This window comes from Acanthochromis polyacanthus, chromosome 15 (genome assembly GCF_021347895.1).
Source record: "Acanthochromis polyacanthus isolate Apoly-LR-REF ecotype Palm Island chromosome 15, KAUST_Apoly_ChrSc, whole genome shotgun sequence".
Classification (NCBI taxonomy): domain Eukaryota; kingdom Metazoa; phylum Chordata; class Actinopteri; family Pomacentridae; genus Acanthochromis; species Acanthochromis polyacanthus.
The window spans coordinates 37,458,472-37,486,135 of record NC_067127.1 but is presented as its reverse complement, the minus strand read 5'-3'; the positions used below and the strand labels follow the sequence as shown (position 1 = coordinate 37,486,135).

The 27,664-nt window shown below is 42.5% G+C and overlaps 1 protein-coding gene across 1 annotated transcript in view; it reads left to right on the top strand.

Annotated features, from left to right (window-relative positions):
• Window positions 1-1,655: 1,655 nt before the first annotated feature.
• Window positions 1,656-27,664, top strand: part of LOC127537595 (NACHT, LRR and PYD domains-containing protein 14-like) — a 133,904-nt gene continuing 107,895 nt past the window's right edge. Inside the window, exons 1-11 of the mRNA XM_051960274.1 lie at window positions 1,656-2,163; window positions 2,912-3,120; window positions 3,240-5,142; window positions 5,967-6,143; window positions 7,028-7,201; window positions 7,813-7,989; window positions 9,455-9,628; window positions 10,239-10,412; window positions 11,037-11,213; window positions 11,760-11,936; window positions 12,562-12,735. Coding sequence (XP_051816234.1) covers window positions 2,096-2,163; window positions 2,912-3,120; window positions 3,240-5,142; window positions 5,967-6,143; window positions 7,028-7,201; window positions 7,813-7,989; window positions 9,455-9,628; window positions 10,239-10,412; window positions 11,037-11,213; window positions 11,760-11,936; window positions 12,562-12,735 — 3,584 coding nt within the window. The 5' untranslated portion in view covers window positions 1,656-2,095. The remainder of the gene's footprint in view (window positions 2,164-2,911; window positions 3,121-3,239; window positions 5,143-5,966; window positions 6,144-7,027; window positions 7,202-7,812; window positions 7,990-9,454; window positions 9,629-10,238; window positions 10,413-11,036; window positions 11,214-11,759; window positions 11,937-12,561; window positions 12,736-27,664) is intronic.

Sequence of the window (27,664 nt, the reverse complement as noted above, 5' to 3'; positions counted from 1 at the left end):
TCCTGTCCTGAGGAACTGGCTCTCCTGTGTTGAGCCATGCACTTGTTACGTGGCTGTTTGGTTTCCCTTATGTACAGATCTGAGCATTCCTCATTGCATTTAACTGCATACACCAGGTTGCTCTTCTGGCTGTGTGGTGTGGGGTCTTTTGGGTGGACCAGTCTTTGCCTGAGGGTATTATTTGGTTTAAAAAAGACAGGGATCTGGTGTTTGTTGAAAATCCTCCTCAGTTTTTTTAGACACACCAGACACACATGGGATCACTATATTGTTAGACCTGCTCTCCTTCTCTTCCGTCTTCACTGGGTTGTTCTCCTTTCTGGATCTTGTGTGAGCCTTCACAAAGGTCCAGTCAGGGTATCCACAAGTTTTCAATGTCCCTTTCAGGTGTTTGTGTTCTTTTTCCTGGCATTGGTACTTGTGGGTAACTTGTCAGCCCTGTGTTGCAGGGTCCTGATGACTCCCAGCTTGTGCTCCAGTGGATGGTGAGAGTCAAAAAGCAGGTACTGGTCCGTGTGTGTTGGTTTCCTGTATACCCCAACACTCAGACTTCTGTCCTCTTCTATGCGGACCTCACAATCCAAAAAGGGCAAAATGTTGTCCTGTACATCCTCTCTGGTGAACTTGATGTTGCTGTCCACAGAGTTGATGTGTTCAGTGAAAGTTTGCTCCTCATGAATTCTGATCTTGACCCATATGTCGTCGACGTATCAGAACCAGTGGCTCGGTGTTTCTCCGTTGAACGAGGTCAGGGCCCTGTCTTCCACTTCTTCCATGTATAGACTGACCACAATAGGAGACACTGGTGAGCCCATGGCACATCCATGTTTCTGCCTATAGAAACTCCCTCTGTACTGGAAATAGGTGGTGTTCAGGCAGAGGTCCAAAAGTTGGCAAATCTGGTCTGGGTTGAGGTTTGTTCTGTCACTGAGGGTGTTGTCTTGTAGAAGCCGTTGCCTCACTGTTTCCACCGCCTCCATTGTGGGAACACATGTGAATAGGGAGGTGACATCATAGGATACCATGGTCTCATCTGTATCCAGTCTCAGTCCTCTCACCTTTTCCACAAAGTCCATGGAGTTCTGTACATGGTGAGGATTCTTCCCTACCAATGGGGCCAAGATGGTGGCTACATGTTTGACGATGTTATAGGTGACAGAGTTAATGCTGCTGACAATAGGTCTGAGGGGTGCTCCTTCTTTATGAATTTTGGGGAGGCCATATATGCATGGAATGGCATCCCCAGGGTACAGGCGATGGTATTGCAAGTGGTTTATTGTTTCTTCCTTCTGTAGCTTCTGTAGGAAATCCACAACCTTCTTTTTGTAGCTGCTGGTTGGGTCGCGCTTCAGGGTCTCGTAAGTGCTGTTGTCACTAAGCAAAGACATTACTTTGGTATGGTAATCGGTCAAGATCACAGTGCATCTTCCTTTATCTGCTGGAAGAATGGTGATGTGCCGGTCCTTGCTCAGTGTCGTCACCGCCTTCCTTTCTTGGGTGGAGAGGTTGGAAGGGGGGACCTTAGCTTCAGAAAGGACTGCTGTTACCTTTAGCCTGAGCCTAAACATTCAAACATCTGTTTTCAATCCTCCTGCCATCACAACATGAAATCAGATGTTCTGTGTTTTAATCTTTCATTCTTGACTCTTGGCTTCAAAATGTTCATTTTTCCTGATTCCACACTCAGGCCCAGGTTCAACTGGAGATGTTTGAGCAACAACACCTGGATTGTTATCAGAGGTGGAACACAAGGAGTCAGGAAACAGAATATTCAGTGCTGAAGTTTGTAAATGCAGGAAAGAGAACGAGTGAAGGACTTCATGTGGGGGTCTGATGGATCCTGCAGTGAGATGTGATGTTTGCTGTGGTCACAATAATGAAGGAACAGACAGTTCTCCTTGTTAAAATCCACCTGAACTGGAGGAAACTCTCAGTTTGGAAAAGAAGCACAGACACATCAGCAGGCATTTGATTCAGTCCAGATTGATTTATCAGAGAATCTATCAGTGATTAATGTGATCAGAAACATGTTTGTGTTTGCAGAGTTCAGATCCACAGACAGAGATCAGAGTTTCCATCCTCCAGCCATCTGTCCATGAAGAGTGACTGGTCCAGAGATGAACCTCTAAACTTCAGTAAAGAAGCTGAACCCTCAGACACAAAGTAAGAAAGTGTTCCTGCTGTAAAGTGAGCTGATGGAAGATGAAGGTTTTAGGATGAAGGAAGATGCTCTGCTGAAACAGTCACAGTGGTCAGAATGCAGAACTCTTTCAGACTGAGATGGATCCTGGTCTGGGTTTCAGAAGCAGAACTTCTGATGGTGTTTCTGTGGTAAAACAGCTGAAAACCTGGATCTGACCATTTCCAGCCAACATTCAAACATCTCCAGGCCAATGTTGAAGCCACTGTAAAGACTGTGAGAGTGAAAGAATGTTCTCCAGATGTGTAGCTGATGTTGTGGTTGGTCTTCATTGGTTCCTTCTCCTGATGATCCAGATGTTTAAATGAAAGCTGAACGCTGTGTGTCTGAGGCTGCTGCTCTGTCATAGTTTCTCCATGATTTGTTCTCTGAGTTAAAGTGAAGTGAGCCGAGCTGAGCTGCCAAAGTGAGTAAAGCAGTGAAGAACAGAAGCAGCTGTCTGTGATGGAAGGCTGTTACTGTGAAACTGCTGCACAAAGTGTTGAGTTTGTATGAACAGCAAACTGCAGGCAGATGAGTGAGAGTTTAATCAGACAGCTGATGGGAAAAGAAGTGAGTGGAGTTGATAATAAAAGGAAGCAGCTTTTTATTAGCAGCTGAACTCAGACAGAACAGTAGCCTCACTTTTACTGTTCTCTTCTGCTCTCTGGAGTCACATGTGGATGTTTTTCTCCAGATGATGTGAGATGTGATGAATAAATGTGTTGACAGAGTGATGAAGAGGAGGGGAGTTTGTGTGGAGGAGCAGCCGTCCCGCTGTGCTCGGTGTCAGGACGTCCTGAAGGATCCAGTCTCTAGCAGCTGTGGACACTGGTTCTGCAGACAGTGCATCAGCTCATACTGGGACCAGTCTGCTCCATCAGGACACTCCTCCTGTCCCCAGTGTGGAAAAAGATCCCGAACCAGCAGCTGTGGACAAAGTAAGACTGAACATCTGCTGGTGGACTGATGTGTGGAAACTGAGCTTGTTGTTGTGTTGTCCAGACATGAAAGATGTTTGTGTTTGTTGAGTCTGATTGTTTGTGTGGTCTGTGAGCAGGTGTTGGTCTGCAGGAGGTTCTGCAGGAACATAAGATGAGTCTGAGGAGGAGATGTGAACATGTGACTGAAGGAAGTGATGAAGCAGGAGGTGGAACCCTCCTCAACAGGATCTACACTGAGCTCTACATCACAGAGGGACACAGTGGAGAGGCTGATGTCCAACATGAGGTGGAGCAGCTGGAGACAGCTTCCAAGAAGAGCCTCCATGACACTCCCATCAGGTGCCAGGACATCTTTAAAGCCTTACCTGAGCAGCAGAGAGCCATCAGAGTGGTCCTGACCAACGGCGTGGCCGGCGTGGGAAAAACCTTCTCAGTGCTGAAGTTCACTCTGGACTGGGCAGAGGGCGGAGAAAACCAAGACGTCAGTGTGGTGGTGGTGCTTCCGTTCAGGGAGCTGAACTTGATCAGAGATGAGCAGCACAGTCTTCTCACGCTGCTCCATGTTTTCCATCCAACATTACAGAAGGTGACGGCAGAGCAGCTGGCTGTCTGTAAACTTTTGTTCATCTTTGACGGTCTGGATGAAAGCAGACTTTCACTGGATTTCACTAACAGGAAGGTTGTGTCTGACGTCAGCCAGAAGTCATCGCTGGACGTTCTGCTGGTCAACCTCATGGAGGGGAATCTGCTTCCCTCGGCTCTGGTCTGGATCACTTCCCGCCCTGCGGCAGCCAATCAGATCCCTCCTAAATATGTGGACAGGTTAACAGAAGTACGAGGCTTCACCGACGTCCAGAAGGAGGAGTACTTCAGGAGGAGGATCAGTGATGAAGAGCGCTCCAGAACAATCATCTCCCACATGAAGACATCCAGGAACCTCCACATCATGTGTCGACTCCCAGTGTTCTGCTGGATCACTGCTGCAGTTCTGGAGCACATGTTGACCACAGAGCAGAGAGGAGAGCTGCCCCAGAGCATGACTGACATGTACTCACACTTCCTGCTGGTTCAGACACAGAGGAAGAAGAAGAAGTACCATGAGGGACCTGAGACGAGTCCACAGGAGCTGACGGAGGCTGACATGGAAGTTCTTCTGAAGCTGGGGAGGCTGGCCTTTGAACATCTGGAGAAAGGAAACATCATGTTCTACCAAGAAGACCTGGAGCAGTGTGGTCTGGATGTGACAGAGGCCTCGGTGTTGTCAGGAGTTTGGGCGCAAATATTCAGGAGAGAGTGTGAGATGTTCCAGAAACCAGTCTACTGCTTTGTTCATCTGAGCGTTCAGGAGTTTCTGGCTGCAGTCTACATGTTCCACTGTCACACCAACAGGAAGACGGAGGTTCTGGAGAAGTTCCTGGGAGAAGAACGGAATGATCTTTATGTTGATGATTTTAGTGATGATGAAGATGGTGGTCATTATGATGATGATGCTTCTTTTTATTCTGATGATGAGGAGGATGAGGAGGAGGAGGATAACAGAGACATCTCATTCCTGGATGTGTTCCTGAAGAAGGTCATGGAGAAATCCCTCAGCAGCAGAAATGGTCACCTGGACCTGTTTGTTCGTTTCCTTCATGGCCTCTGTCTGGAGTCCAACCAGAGACTATTAGGAGGTCTGCTGGGTCAGAAAAAGAACCATCCGGAAATGATCCAGAGAGTCATGAACAACCTAAAGAAGATGAAGAATAACACTTTTAAAGTACCTCCAGACAGAAACATCAACATCTTCCACTGTCTGATGGAGATGAAGGATCTCTCAGTACATCAGGAGATCCAAGAGTTCCTGCAGTCAGAAAACAGATCAGAGAAGAAACTCTCTGAGATCCACTGCTCAGCTCTGGCCTACATGCTGCAGATGTCAGAGGAGGTTCTGGATGAGTTGGACCTGAACAAGTACAGATCATCAGTGGAGGGAAAACGGAGACTGATTCCAGCTGTGAGGAACTGCAGAAAGTTTCGGTGAGTCCAGATGTGATGAACATGATCAGTCAGTGTAGATCAGTAGTTCAGTTCTTCACATGTTCTTCACTAGAACATCTCCTTCTTCTTCATGTTCCTCTTGTGTATTTCAAACATCATGTCAGCTGTGTTTAGTCTCAGATGTTCTTCAAACGCTGTGAAAATGTGGATTTTTCATGTTGTTTGAAGCTGATAAATGAATGAAGACAGTTTTTCTGTTTCATTCTAATAATTGTTCCATCAGACAGTTTGTTCTTCTGAGGTTCTTCCTTTGGCTGATGGAGGAAACATGCAGATCTGCTGAAACTCATGAAGAACTGTAGAGGTTCTTTATGTGGAAGCATTTTACAGTTTTCAGTGAAGCAGTAAAGTTCTGATCACATGAGGAGGTTCTGGAATCTCTTCTAATCAGACAAACAGATTTGATCAGATTATTTCTCTCCTCTTCAGAGTTTAACATCAGATCTGTGTCATTAACAAACATTTCTGAAGTCTGACAGAAATGATTGAAGGAATTCTTGCTGTCACTGATGTGAACTGAATCTGAATTAGTTTGAGTTCTTAGTTTTTATTTCACATTATTTAGGTTTTATCTGATTGAACTATATTGTTCTTTGTTTTCAGTGTTACATGTAAAATTCAGTTTTTGTGACTTTAAAAGACTCAAAACAGTCAAACAGTGAGAGAAGATCAGCTGAAGCACTGATGTGAAGAACTAAATGTCCAACAGGACCAGTCCAGATGTTCTGCTATCAAATGCATGAAGGAAATATAAAATGTCCTCTTTCATAACAACATGTTTGATCATTTATGTCTCATTACAGACTTTCTGGCTGTAGACTCTCAGAGAGTCACTGTGAAGTCATGGCCTCAGCTCTGAAGTCCAACCCCTCCCATCTGATAGAACTGGACCTGAGCTGGAGCTACTTGACGGATTCAGAAGGAGTGAAGCATCTTTGTGATGGACTGCAGAGTCCAAACTGTAAACTGGAGACTCTCAGGTCAGTTCACTGTTGATGGTTTATCAATATATTTAATAGAAATCCTTGACTGAAGTTTGAAGTTTTTGTTGGTAAATTCAGAGTATTTTCCTGAAAACAGTGTGAAGATGTTTGAGATTGTTGAAGTGTGAATAAATGCCCTGATCAGCTGACTGCAGAGTTCCAGATGGAGGACAGAATCCACAGTCCTGTGTGTCTGAATGTAATGCTGACGTGAAAGTGATGTGAGGCTTCAGCAGTGTGACTTCCACACATCCAGTCAGTATGTTTGTGTTTCCACAGTGTTTGTGCTGAGCTGCAGTGGAGCCTCAGGAAGTCAAAGAGGAGTTTAGTTATCAACAGTGTGGAAGTTGATTAGTGTGAGTCAGAAGCTGAAGCTTGATGTTAGTGTGAGCTGAGCTGATGAAGTGATTCCTTCCAGTGGAGTTGTGTTAGGAAGAGAGCAGTGGACAGTCAGTGTGGACAGCAGGAATCAGAATCCCTCTGTAATGTACAGATGACGTGTGACTGTTGTTGAAGACACACTGGAAGATGTGAAGGAGACAAAGCTAGCAAGCTGATTTCCACAGAAGAAGAAGAAGGTGATGGAATAAATGAAAGAATGAAGAGATTTGATGTTGATCCTTTGATGAGAGAGTGGACTGAGGTCAGCAGATGTTACTGATGTGTGGACATGAATAGGTGGATGAATGTTGTGCTGACATGTGGATGATGTGTGTAGAAGGCTGACATGATGATGATCCACAATAAGAGGACAAAGTCACTGTGCTGCTTTTAGAGAAAAGCTGATTGAGGACAAAGTAATGTTGATCTGCACATTCAGAACCTGAACACATCTGATGGACCATCAATGATTTTATACACATCTTTGATTCTTTATTCAGATTGGTGGAATGCTATTTGTCAGAGATCGACTGTGATTCTCTGGTCTCAGCTCTGAAGTCCAACCCCTTACATCTGGAACATCTGGACCTGAGCTGGAACATCCTGCAGGATTCAGGAGTGAAACATCTGTTAGATCTTGTGAAGAGCCCAGTCTGCATCCTGAAGACTCTGAGGTCAGTTCACTGACTGTCTGTTACTGTTGTAGATCTGATGTGTTTAATGACAACTGAAGCTCATTTCTGTTCAACTGAACTTCCATCCATGAAGCTGTGAATCTGATCTGGTTCACATTTTCTGTTTTTGTCCTGAATTGAGTTTGTTGTGACAAAAGTGGAGTGTTTGTAGCAGAAAGTTTCTAAAATGTTGAGTGTTAGTTGTTAAAGTAAATGAATGTTTGTAATTTGAGCTGAAGAGTCACATCTGGATCCAGAAGATCCTCTGAACTCAGATCAGTTTGAAGAGACAAAGTTTAGTGAGTGAAGTCTAAATATTTCTTTGGTTTGTGTTGAGTTTTATTTGACTGATCCTGATCCTGTTGATGATGCAGCATGTTACTGATGTGTGGACATGAATAGGTGGATGAATGTTGTGCTGACATGTGGATGATGTGTGTAGAAGGCTGACATGATGATGATCCACAATAAGAGAAGGACAAAGTCACTGTGCTGCTTTTAGAGAAAAGCTGATTGATGAGGACAAAGTAATGTTGATCTGCACATTCAGAACCTGAACACATCTGATGGATCAGCAATTATTTTATACACATCTTTGATTCTGTATTCAGATTGGAGCGCTGCTGGTTGTCAGAGATCAGCTGTGATTCTCTGGTCTCAGCTCTGAAGTCCAACCCCTCACATCTGGAACATCTGGACCTGGGCTGGAATGAAGACCTGAAGGATTCAGGAGTGAAACATCTGAGTGGTTTTGTGGAGAGTCCAGACTGCATCCTGAAGACTCTGAGGTCAGACATCATGTTTTCTTTGTGCTCTGAGATGAATGTGATGTAAAGTTGTGGTGACTCTAAACTGCAGCCATCAGGCTGATGTTCTACTGATCTACACTGAGGATCTTCATGGGAATGTCTGTTTTCTTCTTCTCTGCTGTAGTCCTTTGACTGTGGCAGAGAAATGTTGAACTGCACATTTCAAAGCTCAATCGAAGCAGAAAAATCCTCCAGTGAATAATTGACTGTGGAACTCTGACACACGTGATCTTCAGCTCAGATCTGACCTCATGTTTTTCTACACTTCAGACTGAAACCAGGCAGCAACTCAGGATTATTTTCTGCTTTATTTTCCTGTCAGTGATGTAAATAAAGTCTAAAAGGTGAAAAGAGTGAAAACTGTTGATCCACTTTGTCAGAGTTGAAGGTGACGTCTTCAAATGTCTGGTTTTGTTCCAGCAACAGTCCAAAAGCACAAATATTGAGTTTAATGTGACAGAAAGCATAAAGTGTTGTCAGTGGACAGACTGGAACCAGTTTGGTGTTTTACTGGATCAATGACTCCAACCATGATGGAAATGTTTCTGATGTTTTGTCCATGGACTCATCAAATAGTGGACTGATTGTCTGAGCTGTAATTGAAGCAGTTTTTCATCCTGAGAGACAGAAACTAATATTCATCATCTGCTGGTTCAACTCTTGGATGAAGCCATGTGATGTTCAGAAAGTGAAATGTTGAAATCCAAGATGCAGCCGTTTGATTTAGCTGCTGATGAAAGGTGAAGCTGATCCATCAGTTGTTGAATGAGCAGAAAATCCAGCAGCAGAAGTTGTGAGAGTTGATGAAGAGTTGAAGTCATTTATCAGGAGCAACGGGAAGATTTTCTGCTGATTTTCTTCTTTTCTCTGGTTGGAGTCATTTGAAAGTGAAGATGTTTGTGTTTGAGAAAAGAGTTTGAAGACGTCACCTGGTCCTCTGAAAACTGTGATGGACACTTTCCACCATCAATGACAGATGGATGAAGAATGAAATGATGTGAATGTAGAGTCCTGATTGAAAGGTCTCCATGGTTCCAGAACATGAAGATCTTTTCGAGTCTGAAGCCTCATTTTGTCCACGTTTCCTGTTTGTGTGACTGTGAGCAGAAAGTGAAATAAATGTGAGTGCTTTTCCTTGTGTTTGTTGCTCAGCATGAGTTTGTCTGAATGGAGCGACTGGTGGAGCTGCAGAGTTTCAGAGCTGAAGTCACTCCGTCTTTATTGAAGCAGCAGCATGTTGTCATTAATATTAATCAGAGCTCTTCTTCACTGCTTCTGTTGGACTGTTTGAAGCTGCATCCTGTTGGCTTCAGCTGCTTGGAGTTTCCATTTTCTAAACTTTGACCTTCTGAAGCTTCTTCAGCTCTGAACTCATGATGAAACTCTGAATGATTTCAAGCAGGAACTTTGTCTCCTCAACTCACATCTTTGATTCTTTATTCAGATTGGTGGAATGCAGGTTGTCAGAGATCAGCTGTGATTCTCTGGTCTCAGCTCTGAAGTCCAACCCCTCACATCTGGAACATCTGGACCTGAGTCACAACAACCTGCAGGATTCAGGAGTGAAACATCTGAGTGGTTTTGTGGAGAGTCCAGACTGCAGCCTGAAGACTCTGAGGTCAGTTCACTGACTGTCTGTTACTGTTGTAGATCTGATGTGTTTAATGACAACTGAAGCTCATTTCTGTTCAACAGAACTTCCATCCATGAAGCTGTAAATCTGGTCTGGTTCACATTTTTTGTTTTTGTCCCAAATTGAGTTTGTTGTGACAAAAGTGGAGTGTTTGTAGCAGAAAGTTTCTAAAATGTTGAGTGTTAGTTGTTAAAGTAAATGAATGTTTGTAATTTGAGCTGAAGAGTCACATCTGGATCCAGAAGATCCTCTGAACTCAGATCAGTCTGAAGAGACAAAGTTTAGTGAGTGAAGTCTAAATATTTCTTTGGTTGTGTTGAGTTTTATTTGACTGATCCTGATCCTGTTGATGATGCAGCATGTTACTGATGTGTGGACATGAATAGGTGGATGAATGTTGTGTTGGCATGTGGATGATGTGTGTAGAAGGCTGACATGATGATGATCCACAATAAGAGAAGGACAAAGTCACTGTGCTGCTTTTAGAGAAAAGCTGATTGATGAGGACAAAGTAATGTTGATCTGCACATTCAGAACCTGAACACATCTGATGGATCATCAATGATTTTATACACATCTTTGATTCTTTATTCAGTTTGGAGTACTGCAGTTTGTCAGAGATCAGCTGTGATTCTCTGGTCTCAGCTCTGAAGTCCAACCCCTCACATCTGGAACATCTGGACCTGAGCAGGAACGACCTGAAAGATTCAGGAGTGAAACATCTGAGTTGTTTTGTGGAGAGTCCAGACTGCATCCTGAAGACTCTGAGGTCAGACATCATGTTTTCAGTGATTCAAAGTTCTCATCTGTGGGTGAAGGTTTCTTTTTTCTCATCAGTTTTAATGACTGCTGTGAATCATCCACAGAGTTTTCTTTTTAAATGTAGTAGGGAGTCATAAAGTCTAGACTCAGTCCAGAGTCAAAGCTAAAGTGTCCTTAAAGTTCTCTGTGCTGAGCTGATAGAAGTCAGTGAGTAGAAGAACTCTCCTCACCTGTCAGCACCTGTTGTGTGTCACATCACTGCAACACTTTAACTGGAAGCTCACCAGTGGCACAAACTCTCTCCTTCATCCTTTCCAGCATTTGGAGCTGTAAGATGACTGAAGTAAAGACAGTGGCTTTATCTGCTTCTCAACCTTTAGATGCTTTTCACCTTTCTGTCCTGGAAGCAAATGTATTTGTCCTCTGTGGTCCAGCAGCTTCTCCTCTGGTAGAATAAATGAACAGATCTCATTGATGAAGCTGCATGTATGAAAAGAAGATTTGAAGGAGATTTAAGGTTGACTTGATGCATAGAAATCCAGATTTCTGCAGCTCTGAACTCCTGATGAAACTGAATGATTTCAAGCAGGAACTTTGTCTCCTCAACTCACATCTTTTATTCTCTATTCAGATTGGTAGAATGCAATTTGTCAGAGATCAGCTGTAAATATCTGGTCTCAGCTCTGAAGTCCAACCCCTCACATCTGGAACATCTGGACCTGAGTGGAAACGAAGAGCTGAAGGATTCAGGAGTGAAACATCTGAGTGGTTTTGTGGAGAGTCCAGACTGCATCCTGAAGACTCTGAGGTCAGTTCACTGACTGTCTGTTACTGTTGTAGATCTGATGTGTTTAATGACAACTGAAGCTCATTTCTGTTCAACAGAACTTCCATCCATGAAGCTGTAAATCTGCTCTGGTTCACATTTTCTGTTTTTGTCCTAAATTGAGTTTGTTGTGACAAAAGTGGAGTGTTTTAAGCAGAAAGTGTAGAAAATGTTGAGTGTTAGTTGTTATCAGATCAGTTTGAAGAGACAAAGTTTAGTGAGTGAAGTCTAAATATTTCTTTGGTTGTGTTGAGTTTTATTTGACTGATCCTGATCCTGTTGATGATGCAGCATGTTACTGATGTGTGGACATGAATAGGTGGATGAATGTTGTGCTGACATGTGGATGATGTGTGTAGAAGGCTGACATGATGATGATCCACAATAAGAGAAGGACAAAGTCACTGTGCTGCTTTTAGAGAAAAGCTGATTGATGAGGACAAAGTAATGTTGATCTGCACATTCAGAACCTGAACACATCTGATGGATCATCAATAATTTTATACACATCTTTGATTCTGTATTCAGATTGGAGCGCTGCAGTTTGTCAGAGATCGACTGTGAATTTCTGGTCTCAGCTCTGAAGTCCAACCCCTCACATCTGGAATATATGGACCTGAGCTGGAACTATAACCTGAAGGATTCAGGAGTGAAACACCTGAGTGGTTTTCTGCAGAGTCCAGACTGCATCCTGAAGACTCTGAGGTCAGACATCATGTTTTCAGTGATTCAAAGTTCTTATCTTTGGGTGAATGTTTCTTTTTTCTCATCAGTTTTAATGACTGCTGTGAATCATCCACAGTTTTTTCTTTTTAAATGTAGTAGGGAGTCATAAAGTCTAGACTCAGTCCAGAGTCAAAGCTAAAGTGTCCTTAAAGTTCTCTGTGCTGAGCTGATAGAAGTCAGTGAGTAGAAGAACTCTCCTCACCTGTCAGCACCTGTTGTGTGTCACATCACTGCAACACTTTAACTGGAAGCTCACCAGTGGCACAAACTCTCTCCTTCATCCTTTCCAGCATTTGGAGCTGTGAGATGACTGAAGTAAAGACAGTGGCTTTATCTGCTTCTCAACCTTTAGATGCTTTTCACCTTTCTGTCCTGGAAGCAAATGTATTTGTCCTCTGTGGTCCAGCAGCTTCTCCTCTGGTAGAATAAATGAACAGATCTCATTGATGAAGCTGCACGTATGGAAAGAAGATTGAAGGAGATTTAAGGTTGACTTGATGCATAAAAATCCAGATTTCTGCAGCTCTGAACTCATGATGAAACTCTGAATGATTTCAAGCTGGAACTTTGTCTCCTCAACTCACATCTTTGATTCTTTATTCAGATTGTGGCGCTGCAGTTTGTCAGAGATCAGCTGTGATTCTCTGGTCTCAGCTCTGAAGTCCAACCCCTCACATCTGGAACATCTGGACCTGAGTGAGAACGACCTGCAGAAATCATCAGTGAAACATCTGTTAGATCTTGTGGAGAGTCCAGACTGCAGCCTGAAGACTCTGAGGTAAGTAGAAGGTTCCATCAGTCTCTGCTGCTTCCAGCAGTTTTCTACTAAACACAGTCAGTATCAAAGCAAAGATCCAGTGTCTCCTGTAAACCTGCAGCTTCTCAGTGAAGCTGTGAGAGCAGAATGGAGACAAAAACACAGAGACAGCAGTCAGCCAATCAGAGGAGCCACAAACTTGTTGTCATCGTGTGTTTGATGGATGTGAAGCCGACTGTTGTTGTTGTGTTGATGTGTTGAGGAAATAAAGCTGATTCCAGCTGACAGCCTTCCAGATGTGCAGAGACAGTGGTCCTCCTTCATCAAAGTGTCCATCAGATCTGATCTCACTGTTTGTTGTCTCATTCCAACAGTGATCAGCTGATCAGTGTGATGTTTGTCACAGCTCTGAGATCAGTGAGACTGAAGCCTGCAAACCAGCGCCTCTTATTTCACAGCAGCATCTTTACATTCAGTCATTCTCTCAACATTTCCTCATTTTACACATGTTGGATCCTTTTGTTCAATTCTACAGAATTTGGAGTCAAATCAGGAGAAAAAATGTCAATTTACACACAAACCATAAAAAGAGGATCAAACTGTAAATCCTTTTGTTTGTACAATAATGTACTTTTACAAATATCAGTGTGTTCTTTTTCAGTGTTTGCCACTAAAATGACACATTTTTATTCTGTTTAAATCAGTGAAAATATCAAAATGTTACAGATATGTGCTGCTGTTTGAGGGGAAATGATGTGTATTAAGGATTATAAAATGGTGAATAGACTTCTGGTCGGAACATTGTTGAGAATGGCCGTACGGTGAGACAGCTCCCGACAAAACCAAAATAATTAGAGAAATACAACGATACAAATTGAAAAAATACATGAGACGAATGGCATAAGGAATAAGGACAGGGGATGTAAAGTCTACCAACACACCAAGTCGTACAAACCAGCAGAGGTGAGCAAGAGATTCTATGCGTAACGACACAAACAATTAGCAGCTAAAGCTAACTAGCAGCAAATGAGATAGAAAATGTGAGGCCCCTGTGAAGAAATAGTTGAACTGGAAGTCATCCTCCGAGAATTACGAGGTTTTCACCAAGAAAACAAAGAACAATTTGGGGCACTTAAACAAGAAATTCTAAAGGTGAATACCAGACTGGACGAAGTGGAAGGGCAAAGTGAGACAGCAGAGGAGAGGATTAAAAAAACAGAAAATGTGGTGACGGAGATGCTAAAGCTACACTTAAAGCTAGAGGACTACCTGGGTTCCCGTATAGCTCAACGGGTTAAGCGGGCGACCCACATACAGGGTTCCAACATAGCGGCCTGAGTTCAATTCCTGCTCGTGGTCCTTTGCTGCATGTCTTCCCCCAACTCTTCTTCCTGTTTCCTGTCTATCTTCCACTGCGACTATCAAGAAAAAAATAACTTTAAAAGAAAATGCTAGGGAATAACCTAATTAACTTAGAGAGTCACTCCAGACGAGAAAATATTCAAATCAGGAGAGTGAGAATGACTCAGCGGCGATGGCTGAGTTTGTGGATAAAATCTCCTCCGACAGGCTCTCAGGCTAACTAACGATAGGCCGGACATACAGATTGAAAGAGCTCACAGCTCAGCCAGACCATACACCGCCTCGCTCCATAATAGTGAAGTTTTTAAGTTTCAAAACAAAAGAGACAATACTGCACAAAGCGTGGCAGAGGAAAGGGATCAACTGGAATGAAAACAAAATAAATCTACACCATGACTACCAACCACTCATCCCAGAATTCTACAATTTCATTTAGAAGACGCCTTTGTCCAAAGCGACGTACAACACAAGTGTAGCCTGTACATGCTGCATATCATTAAATTAAGTGATAGAATGGGCTAGATATCAGAAGATTAAGATACAGCTCTAGGAGAGAGAGGAGGCACAGACGGAGAGTTTATGTTTAGTTTTAACACCATATATTGTAAATATTTTAGTTAGTGGACAACAAATAATAAACAACCAACAATAATAATTAGACAGTTAAAGAGAAAATATGAATGGCCATTCAGTGTAAATATATGAAAATAGAAAAGTTCTTAATCACCATATGTACAATTCGCAAGTTTCAATATTCCAATACATGAAAGAAAATAATGCGGAATGCACAGTTCATACGCAAGTATTCACTGGTTTAGTTCAAACAGTTCGTAAGGGAAAAGGGCTGAAAAGTTCCTTTTGGGTTCCGGAGAGTTCATGTACAAAGGGGATTCAGTTCAATTTGCACAGTTCAGTTCATTTGCACAGTTGGAATAACAGTTCATACGACCCGCAATGATTTTTAGTCTCCAGAGGGAAGCATGAGAGTGAGTAGGGGGATGCGTGGATGAGGTTGGGTCGCAGACTAAAGTGCGAGTGCGTGAGTGTGCAAAGGGGTGGCTACGAGAGCCTCCTGCCAGCCCGGACAGAGAAGGTTGGGGTTCCTGGCAGGAATCTCCAGTAGAGTTGAGTTGAGATGATCCTTCTTTGGGCTAGAAGCCTTTCTTTAGCTCGCTATCAAACAAAAACCTGGCCTGTACGAAACAGGACCAACTAAGTAAATCTATGTGTACACAAATCAAAGTTCGTTCTAAATAAACACTAATTGTACAATCAATATTCAGAAAGTAGTCAATTCATCACAAATAATGTATGAACCAATTAGACATGTCAAATTCAATTATCAAAAAGTAATATGTGCAATAATGTGCTATATTAAAGTGCTAGAGTTGTGCAAAATTAGCAATAGCAGCATTAAATTCATTTGGCCAATAAGGCCAGTGCGTTTATCAATGACCTAATAAAGGTGCATATGCATCAACACATGTAATATTTAAACCACACTCAAATAACAACCGGTAGCAGGTTCATTGATTGATGTACTGTTAGCTTTGAACGTACTTTAAACAACAGAGTCACATAATGCTTGGCTAAAAACGCCACAAAATACATAAAACTACAGTGAATAATCAGCCCAGTAAATGTGCTCAATCACTGGTTAGTCCACCAACATTTGCTTTAAAAGGTTTTGAGAAATATGTCATTGGATATTTGCAAACAACCCGAGGTAAACCACTGGAGCGGCGACTGCTACATGCTAAATGCTAAGTGCTAAGTTTTAGACTCACCGCCTCCGGTTTTCTATCAATCGCAACGCTCTGTCGACACAGTCTGGCACTGGTAGTTGGCTCTATAAAGTTAGCAAGTAAGCATTTAACTTAGCATGTTATTAGTGCAGCATTTTGGACAAAATCGAATAAAAAAACCCACCTTGAGCAGCAAACAAACAGTCCTCCCCACGCATACGCAGGCGACTGACTGCCACCGGCACATAGTAACTACCGGCTTTATGGTCACATGACCAGAGCCAAACTTCCCACGGAAGCACGTAACGTAACAAAGATCAGTACAGAGGCAAGAGCATTCACTTCTACAACAGGCCGTGTTCGACACCTGTGTTACACCAGCAAGAATTCAGACATAAGGAAAAACCTGTAGTAAGTGCAAAGGTGCTTCAAGTCCTCAAAACACGTAGAGAATATGTGGAGGTTCGCAGGTCCTGAAGGAAAACCGAGAACATTTCCAGACTCTCTTCCCGGTCAGACGGTGTGTGAGACATAAAGATGAAACATAAGTCTAAGACACAGTAGAGGAGGCAACTGAGGGCCTGTCCAGAAGAGGTTATTCCATGAAGATCATCAAACCTCCAGAGACACTCATGAAGCAGATACGACAGCTAACCTGGAGGAAAGTAGAAAGGCGAGCCACAAAGACGGCGTTCAATGCTGGACGAGACACGAGCTGCAAGAAGAAGCGTTGAGCCTTTAGGACAACGTCACCGGGACCTTCTGCAGAATAACGGACCACACACCGCTGGTTATACTTTTCTGCTGTGGAATGTAAGGATTGATTTCAATATTGTCTCTGCCGCCTCTCTTTGAGACCCAGCTGAGTCAACATGAAGACAGGCGAGTTTCTAGACACTTAAGAGACTCTAAGATGATTTGTTTCAGGTTCATTTTGCTGCCGTCGCCACAAGGAGCCCCTTTCACTGGACTCAGGAGGAGGACGTTCCCCTTAGAGCCCCTCCAGCGAGGCTCCATGGGGTCAAGTTGATTGACCCCTACATTGTTGATGTTAAGTTTTGAAGTTATGAACGTGATGTTGGTTCATTATATATTTGTTTACTCCCTGTTGGTTCTTGTGGGGGGAGGGGGAGCTTACCAGGCCTATGAGCGTTACTGAGAGGAGAATCACTGAGATGTAAAATAGACTTTTAAAAGTGTTCTTGCTCAATATAAATGGCAAACTCAATCCAATTAAGAGGTGGAAAATTCTGTCAAAACTAAGGAAGGATAAAATCCAAGTCGCGTTCCTGCAAGAATCACAGCTAGATGACTCTGAACATGCTAACCTGAATAAATTGGGATTCAGACATGTTTACTTTTCTTCTCACAGATCAGGGAGGCAGAGAGGAGTGGCGCTTTGATATCCAGTGCTGTACACTGTGAGCACATATCTGAATATAAAGATAAGGAAGGCAGATATGTTATAATTACAGGTAAAATAGAGGGTTCTGTGATGAGCTTCCTAAATGTGTACGCCCCGCCTGGTACTGAGTGGTCCTTTAATAAGAACATATTTGAATTAATAACTACAAAAAGTAAAGGACCTTAATATGTGGCGGTGATTTTAATATTTGATTAAACCCGAGAATGGACTCTTCAAATGGAAAATTTGATGCTAAAAACATTAATAATGAATGAAATAGGAACTGTAGATGTGTGGAGGGATTTAAACCATCTTGTCAAGATTATGTACAGTATTCATCTGCCCACAATGTCTGTTTTATAGATTATTTTTATGTTTAAAAATGATCTCCATAAAGTACAGGACAGAGAAATTGTACTCTCTCAGACCATGACCCCGCCTACCTCTCATTAAACCTTAACAACAAGTTCAGGTCCACCCTCTGGAGGTTGAATACAAGCATCCTAAAGGACCCGGCAATTAAAGAAAAACTGAAAATTGAACTGAATGGTACCTGGAACATAACGCCAACGAAGAGGTAACGCTGCCATACTCTGGGACGCACTGAAAGCCGTGATTAGAGGTAAAATAATAACATCTCCTCCAACGAAAAGAAAACTCCACAACAAAGACTTAAACTTTTAGAAAGAGAGTTGAAGAAACTTCAAAAAGAACAATCAGGAACTCTAAAGGATGACACAGTTTTAAAAAGAAATAGATGAAATAAATCCACAGGATATCCTCAAAAAGCTCCTCTTTATAAAACAACAGTACTGTGAGATTGGGGGGAAATCATGAAAGATTTTGTCATTTAAACTACGGAAACAACAAACAGAGAGAACGATACACAAAATAAGAAACTGTACAACAAATGCAGCAGAAACTAACCTGGAGAAAATTCAACAATATGGTAAAGCATTCAGTTTCCAACCACAACTGAACAATGAACATCAGACTGACACCTCCTTCTCTTCAATTCATCAACCTAAGGTCAGAAATGAACAAAATGAGAAACTGATTTCTAAAATAACAGAATTACCATCAGCAATTGGGAGGCTAAAAGGAGGAAAGTCGCTTTCACCTCAGAATGGTACAAAAAGTGAAAGATGAATTAATTCCAGGACTATTAAAAGCATTCAGTTGGGTGCTGAAAGAGAAATGAATCCCCCCTCATGGAGAGAGGCAATAATTTCTGTTTTTCCCAAAGAGAGGAAAGATAATTGGAGTGTGGGAATGATGGTCCTGTAAGTGTTCTAAATATTCACTACCAACTGTTCACCTCCATACTGTCATAAAGACTGGAATAAAGATCAGACAGGCTTCATAAGACAAAGACAGACCAAAGACAGCATTAGGAAAACACTGCATGTTGTGAGAAAAGCTGCACAGCAGAAACTGGAGACCCTTACAATAAGTTTGGATGCAGGGAAAGCTTTTGATTCTGTGAGATGGTCATTTTTATAGAAAATATTATCAAAATTTGGGATTCGCACAACTATAATTGACACATTTGCAGCTTTGTAAGATAAACCAACTGCCAAAATAAAAATTAACTGGGACCTAAGTAACTCCTCTACTCTGGAAAGAGGAACCAGACAGGGATGTTTATAGAAGCCCTGAGTCAGTGGATCCGACAGAGACCTGATATAAAGGGGTTAACAATGACATCTGGGGAGCAAAAGGATGACTTATTTGCTGACGATCTATTAATAATTTTAATACAACTCACACACACTCCCTACTGTAATGAAAATATGACTCAAGTCCTGAAGAGCTCCTCTGGTCTTTCTTCTTCTCTGTGCAGATGGAAGTTAGACTTATCAGGACCGTGTTTGTTCTGAGAGGATGAAGTGTGTCCTGATGATCCAGATGTTGAAGCAGCAGCTGGTGTGTAGAGACTGTGACTGGACTGGGAACTGCTTTCTGATCGTTGTCAGGACTTTATTCCACCTTGTTTTTTCCCAGTCAAATATCCGAGGGATGAACACCAATAACAGTTCATAAACTGCTCTTTTACAGCTCAGTTCATTCTTTTAGTGTTTTTCTTTCTTCACATATTCATCATGTGTCATTTACTGTGGACTTATTTGTTCATCTCTGTCATTCATTCCAAGCAGCTTATTTACAGACGCTGCAGTTTTGTCATGTGTGCAAAATCTGAAATGTAACACCGCTCTCTGGTGGTCATGGTTGGTAACTACACATTTCTATTTTATTTTCCATCTGTTGCAGTAAAACGTCATTTGTACGTTGATGAGTTGTGTTTGTCTGAACATGACTGTTAGTCAGGATCATAATAGACCAGACTCTGAGCAGCTTTCTCTTCTTCTTCTCTTTTTTCTGCTTTTTTCTTGTGTTTTTACAGTTTTGAATATTACAGGATTGCACTGGTAATATTAACATATTTTTCCTGACATCATTGCTGCCATTTTATACAGGTTGTTGATTTTTTTTAATCAATCAGCTTCTAATTTGTAAAGATAATGATTTTTGATCTGAACATTATTTACAATCTCGGCCTTTTTTAAGGGTTAATATGAAAATCTATATGTCTGACATTTTTATAGTGATGTTACTAGATATTATCTGTGATTTCACAAGAATAAATAACAAATTACATTAATATTTACAGCTTAAACATTCTTTTTTCCAGTGCAGCTCTGGTTTTTGTAGCTCCAGCATTAACTGAAGCTCCATCTCGGTACTTTGATGAATTACTGTATCTGAGAGCTGCATGAAAGGAAAACCTTTTGCTGTAAACGGGAATTCCACAATTTACTGCTTCATAACTATTCACTATGTGTCCAATCAGTTCCATCATCAGGAGGACGTCTCAGTGTGTCTGTCCTGATGGAAACATCAGCAGCACTTCCAGTTCCTTTCTGATGTTCTCATGATGTACATCTGTTTGACTTTGATTCCATTAAAGCTCTGCTGAACATGAACACTGAGGAAATACTGAGGCTGATGGACTTCTTTCTGATTGGTTACATCCACAGTTCACTGTAAATTGTGTTTTTACAGCAATAAAATTATATACTGGGACAAAGGTTCTGCAGTTCTGCAACACTTAGCATGTGAAAGGCTGTAAAATGATTGAAAATAAATAAAGAATAAACTGAAAAACTCTTCATATCAGTTTGGCTCATTAAATAATCCAAATGTGACCAAAACGAAAATAAATAAACGCTTGAAAACAAGTTCAAACTAAACAGAACTGTAAAAACTACACCGCAAAGCACTCTGGGAAATGCGTCCACCTTTGCCCCGGATTACATCACCACGTCCGTTAGGTCTCCATGCAGCCAAACTGTCAGTTGAGGCTGTTAGCAGTGAAGCCAAATGAAGCTTTGTGAAGCATTGAAGCTGGTATTACTGGAAGCTTTTCAACACAGTCCTCTTTGGTGCCATCTGGTGTCCAAAAGTATGAAGAGCAGTTTGAATCTCCAACCTGAAATGAAGTGCTCCATGATGGTTTCCTCTACGGTTGTTGCTAGCAGTACGGACCCGTACCCGTAGCCTGTGGACTACGGATACGGCACTTGCCATTTGCCAATCAGATACGTGAGATCTGGTCACGTGACTCCCGGTAGACGCTAGCGGTACGGACCCGTAGCATCGGTACTACAGGTACGGACCCTAAACCTGACCCTAACACTAACCCTAACCTTAACCTTTGCTTCCCTTTCAACAGTTTGCAGTGGTTAGCAGCTTCTTGACTCGCGAGACTCGCATACGGGTCTGTATCTGTCTGGCAAATGGAAAGTGCCGTATCCGTAGCCCACAGGCTACGGGTACGGGTCCGTATCTGTAGACACTACCTTCCTCTACAGCTCAGCGGACAGCTTGTATTTAATATCAGGGGACAGTTGTGTCTGACATCAGCCTGTCGTTAATCGAATGTTGACTTGATGAATAAATGATGTTGATGAATAAACTTTCCTGGTTTCAACATGTGCCATGGTGTGTTCTCCTTTTACCTGAGACTTCTGGATGTTTGTCAGCATAATAGATAGAAAAACATGATATGTAATAATGTACAATGTGATGTGATAATTACTTCCTCCACATGTTTATGGAATGAATGAACCAGTGGACAGGTATGTTCATCTGGAATATCATATTGGAACTTATATGTAGAGACTAATTAGAATGTTTTTGACCTGAGGGTGGAAGCAGTGGTGTAGTCTAGTTTTTTCTAGTGGGTATACTCCGGTCTCATAAACCAAAGCCAGGTCAGGTTCTCATATATGTGCACTCACACGTGCACATGCGCGCGCTCACACACACACACACACACACACACACTATGGCGTCAAAATCGTTTCAAAAAGCATGGGCAGCTATCAACTGAAAGTGTCACACGCGTGTGCTTTGACGCCTGTGTGCCTGACGCGTAATGAAGTTTCCCCATTGACTTATCATGGCCTCCTGTTCACGTGCACGTTCACGTGTGATCATTGCTGCACTCCATCATTCACACGACGTGGAGTGGCCACGCGTAACATTCATGCTTTTTTTTTTTTACAAACGCACGCATTAACGCTCACATGAAGATAATAGAACATTGTACACAATAGTTGATCGGCATGGTGCAGATCAACTTTCTATTGTGTACAATCATGTACGCGTGTGTGAGCGTGTAACGGTATTTGTCAAACAGTGACAGACAGGCGTGCAGGCGCTGCTTCATATGTACGCAGCTTCTTGTTACGCGTGAAATACACGCACGTGTAACATAATAATCATGCGTGTACACACGCTGCGAGTTGCTTTGATTGTTTTGAATCGATTCTGATGCCATACAAACACACACGCGCGCGCACACACACACACACACACACACACACATGTTTGTTTATCTATACCGGTGGGGACTTACCATTGACTCCCATTCATATCTAATTCCTAACCCTTACCCTAACCTTAACCATCACCAAATCAATGCCTAACCCTAAACAAACGTTTTTGCACTTTTACATTTTTTATTAACAACAATATGGCCAAGAAAACGGTGTTGCCACCCGTGGGGACCTCATTTTAGGTCCCCACCGTAAGACAAGTCCCCACCTTTATAGCAAATAGTCAGGTCAAAGTCCCCACCGGTATAGCAGAAACAAGTACACACACACACACACACACACACACACACACACACACACACACACACACACACACACACACACACACAGCAACAGCAGCTCCTTTATTTCAAACTACCAATTAGATACTTATAGACATGACAGCGTCAGCAGCTCCTCCTCCTGCCATCAGGTAGAGCTGATGTTTCCTCTTCATCATGTGCAGAGTTTTGTTCATTTATTTTTGTGCAAAAAAGTTTTATTGAAATATTAAACAAAAGTAAGAATGCCTGTTTTTGTAACCAAACAAATGCACAAAATGAATCAATTATAAGGCTTCTCATAAAAACACTGAATGAAAAAGAGTTTGTCAAAACACAAATGATTCATATTTGCCTGGTTAGGCTAAAATGAGGCTACAAACAATAATAAATTAGGAGCCGTTTGGGAACTGAAAGAACCGGCTTTTCTTTGGAAGCAGTGCCAAAAGCTCTCTGAAAAGAGCCGAACTTCCATCACTACTGTCCTCTCTGTCCCTCATCTCTTAACTGATTTTTGAAGGCAGAGGTGCGATGCAATGCAGCGACGTCATTGGCTGAGCAGCGTCACATGGGATGTCTGAACTCGTACACTGGACACTGGAAAGCTGCACCATTAAAACTAAAGCGACCTGTCAAATTTACACCCGTATAGACGGCGTCTGGGTCCGGATCCGGACCGCGGTCGGCCTTTTAGTGAGCCCTGTTCTCAGCCATACACCTTCCCCCGTCCCATACAACTTCACCACTTCCTAGCACAGAGAAGACGAATTTATGAACAGGAAAGTGAATGTTATGTCAAAAAACATACTGATACATGTGTTTGCACATTTTTAAGTGGTTATATGGAAATTCGGGACCTTTTCTAGTGGGTATACGGTGTATACCTGCATGTTTACACCCCTGGGTATACGTGTCTTTGCGCATTTGTGGGAATTCGGAAATTTGGAACATTTTCTCGTGAGTATACGGCGTATACCTGCGTATCACGTAGACCAGTGGTTCTCAAATGGGGGTACGCGTACCCCTGGGGGTACGTGGAGCTACTGCAGGGGGTACGTGAAGCTTTTCAAAATTCTTTTAAAAAATCAGTAGACTCATCCTAATAATAAGTCTTGGGAAAAATTATTTTGTAAAAAGTTCGATAAAATATAAATGTGTGTTCATGCACTGAATTTTATATTTAGTATTGTTTCCCTCCCCCACCAAGTTAGTTTGACCCACTGACCCAGCGCACTCGTCAACGACCTGTCGTCATCGTGATAACACTGTAACTATGGAGACGTGGCTAAAGCGCAGCAGCAATGCTGCTGAAAGTACGGATAAACAAGTGAAAAAGAAGGCAAAACCAGAGCCAACGAAGTACAGAAAGTACATGGAAGAGTATGTTTCAATGGGATTTACGTCCACAGGCTCTGACCCACCCCAGACACTGTGGTTTTTTTTGCGGGGAGAAATTAGCCAACGCTAGCATGAAGCCGGCACATCTCCAGTGGCATCTCACCACAAAACATGGATGTCACGTTGGTAAGCCACCAGAGTTCTTCAGGAGAAAACTTTGTGACTTCAAGTCATCCCAAGCCACAATGCGAAAAGCCTCCACTACATCAGCCAAAGCCCTGGAGGCTTCTTACGCTGTGTCTTTGCTCGTTGCTAAAGCCAAAAAACCGTTCACCATAGCAGAAGACCTACTGCTCCCCGCCGCTGTTGTACTGGCCGAAACTATGCTGGACAAAAAATCAGCGGATACATTAAAAACTGTGCCTCTGTCTAATGACACAGTTTTCCGCAGAATAGATAACATGGGCACAGACATTGTTGAACAAGTTGTGGGGAAACCTGGCGACTCATTTTCACTGCAGCTGGATGAATCCACAGATGTGAGTGGAAATACGCAACTTGTTGCATTTGTAAGATACGTTGACACGGATGACATCTGTAAACACATTCTATTCTGCAAACAAATGGAGGGGCGAACAACCGGAGAGGACATTTTTAATGTCGTTTACATGTTTTACACCGAAAACGCTATCAGCTGGAAATCCTGCAGCAGCGTCTGCACAGATGTGGCTGCATCAATGACGGGCAGCGCGAAAGGGCTCATAGCGCGGATTAAAAAAGAAAATCCTGACATCAAGTGGACGCACTGTGTGATACACAGGGAAGCGCTAGCGTCCAAGAAAATGAGCCAAGGGCGTAGGTTTGCATAGGGACGATAGGGACATAACACTAACAACTTTTCAAGAGGGTCAAATTGTCCCCACCAACTTTTAAGCAACCTTATTTGCATTATATAATGAGTTCAGTTATATCGGTAATTGTGATTGTCTTCCCACATGTTGTAAGGATAGAATTGACCCTACCATTATTAAGTGAATTATTTTCATTATGTTCAGACCAGGTTCAGACTTACATTTACCCCTTTTCACTTGCTGAATGTGCCCCCCCCCCCCCCCGCCACACACACACACACACACACACACACACACACACACACACACACTCACACACACACACACACACACACACACACACACACACACACACACACTCACACACACACACACACACACACACACACACACACACACTCACACACACACACACACAGCCCCGACAGAAATACACAAGAAATAAACATGCTGCCTTCTCCGCCCCCTTCGAAGAGGAGGGATATTAGAAGTTTTTATCGGCCAGCAGCAGCAGCAGACGACACTGTAAGTAATGTAAAAAGACGTCAATGTTGTGGACGTGGGGAACACACCACTAATGCTGCTGCTGAAAGTCCGACCTGCATCAGAGTTAGCGTAACATTAAACTGTGTGAACTTGCTAACCTGCAAAACTCGAGTAGGAAGCTGCTTAGAGAGAATTACCCTCCTGTATGTGTGTTCTACTGTTAACGTTAATTAAACTGTGAGAAATGTAGTGAACTCTGCTGGAAAGTATAGAACCAGAAAAACGTGAGCAAGAAGCTGCTTAGAGAGAGAGAGGTCCCAGTCTGTGTTTCACAGGAAAGTGTTGACAGTCAAAAAAAACACATGCTGCTGCTTTTCTTCTTGTAAAAAGGAAAGAAGGCTAGAGCGTGTTGTGACTTTACACTTTTGAAACCAAATACCTATTAGTGCATTTATTTATTAATTAAAATTTATTTAATTATTTTGTACATTATTTATTTAAAAATATTTTTATTTGCAGCCTATGCAGACATTTCTTCAGATAATTTACATTAATCATGATCGAGGTAAAAAGTTCAATTAATCCCGATTTAGATTTTTTTCCATAATTGCTCAACCCACTGATGCACTTTAGAGAAGAAAATAAGGGAGAAGATGAAAGAGACCAATTAAAGCAATGTATTACTCTTGTGGTGAAGGACAATGTAGGCTAACATATAGTTCCATGTATAGGTTAAATAGTACCCCCCCCCGCAAAAAAAAAACAAAACAAAAACACACACACACACACACACACACACACACACAAAAACAGCCACTGTAAATTTCCTTTATATGAAGCAAGGGGGAACTCCCCCATTTTGAAAATTACTTTCTCCCATGAAAATAACAATTTTAACTTTTTTCATTTTTACGTAGGTAACACATGAGCAACTAAGAGAGGGAGAGAAAGAAGGGACACAGCAGAGAGAGAGAGGAGGGACAGAGCAGCAATCTAGAGAGGGAGATGTGGAGCATGCTGATGCATCTGGTGCATCAGGGTCTCAGGTGAGGTCTATCATTTAACATGATGCTAAAATGGATTAATTGTAAATAACATATTTACTTGTAAAATGAAGTAAAAGCCATTCAGCCATAACTCATGTTGAGGTTATTTGTTTATATATCTTTTAGGAGACAGTCAGTGGGAGAGAAGTGAGCACAGTGGACCTGGGGAGCAAGTCGTATCAGCCTGATGCAAAGTTTGTGGAAGAACAGCAATTTCAGAACAGGACACTGAGGTTTCAGAATAACTGGTACAGTCAGTATCCCTGGATTCATTACAATGCTACACTGAAAAAGGTTTTGTGTTACGAGTGTGTTAAGGCATACACAGTAAAAAAGAGCACATTAGAGAAGAGAAACGACGCTGCCTTCTGCTCAAATGGCTTTAATAACTGGAAGAATGCACTAGCAAGCTTTAGTCGCCACCAAGCCAGCAAAGCACACCAGCATGCTGTGACCATCAATGCACAAGAGCAGACACCAGTGCACACACAGTTATCAACTGCCTGTGCTAAATCTCAGGCAGAAGCGCAGCACTGTTTGGAGAAAATAGTGAGTGCTGTTAAGTATCTTGGTCGGCAGGGATTAGCACTCCGTGGCCATCAGTCAAATGAGGGGAATTTGTTCTACCTAGTCAAGTTGCTTGCGAATGATGACCCGGTTCTTTCCTCCTGGCTCTCCCGCTGCCATGATTATGTCAGTCCCCAGTGCCAAAATGAATACTTAACCTTGTCCGGCAACACAATCGTCAGAGGTGTTGCAGAAACAATCAGGTCCTTACCAGTGTTTCAGTTTTCAGTTATAATGGATGGCACACAAGATGTTCAGGGAAAGGAGCAATTGTCCATCTGTTTCAGGTATGTGGACCATGACCTGGTGCCACACGAAGTCTTTGTGGGATTGTATGAGATGCCAGGCTCAAGTGGTGAGCAGATAGCCAAAGTAGCTGTTGATGTACTCTTGAGATTGAATATTCCAATATCAGGTTTATGTGGGCAGACATATGATGGCGCTGCAGATATGTCTGGGGAGTGGTCTGGGGCGCAGGCAGTGTTGAAGAGGCAACAGTCGTTGGCTCACTATGTACACTGTGCTGCACACTGTGTAAATCTCGTAACACAGTCAGCTTGCAATGCCTCTCCCCTAGTGCATGACTCATTGCAGTGGGTCCATGAACTTGGAACTCTAAGCAACCAATCAGGGAAATTCAAGGGGATATTGGCGGGACAGGCAATAGCAGAAGGGCATACTAAAACAGTGAAACCCCTGTGTCCAACTAGATGGACAGCGCGTGGACAAGCTGTCGATACAGTTCTTAGTCAGTATGAGGCTGTGCTGACAAGCTTGGAGGAAATGGCCACAGCTGGTTCTGAATCTGGCACAAGGGCCACTGGTCTTTTAGATCGCGTCCAGAAGGGCAAAACTGTTCTTGGGCTGCTGATGGCATCAGAGGTGTTGGGAGAGCTCGAGTGCTTAAACAAGTCATTACAAAAGCAGATGCAGACAATCGGAGGCATGCAGGCTGCTGTTGGGTATGTTAGCTCAGCGCTTCAAAGAAA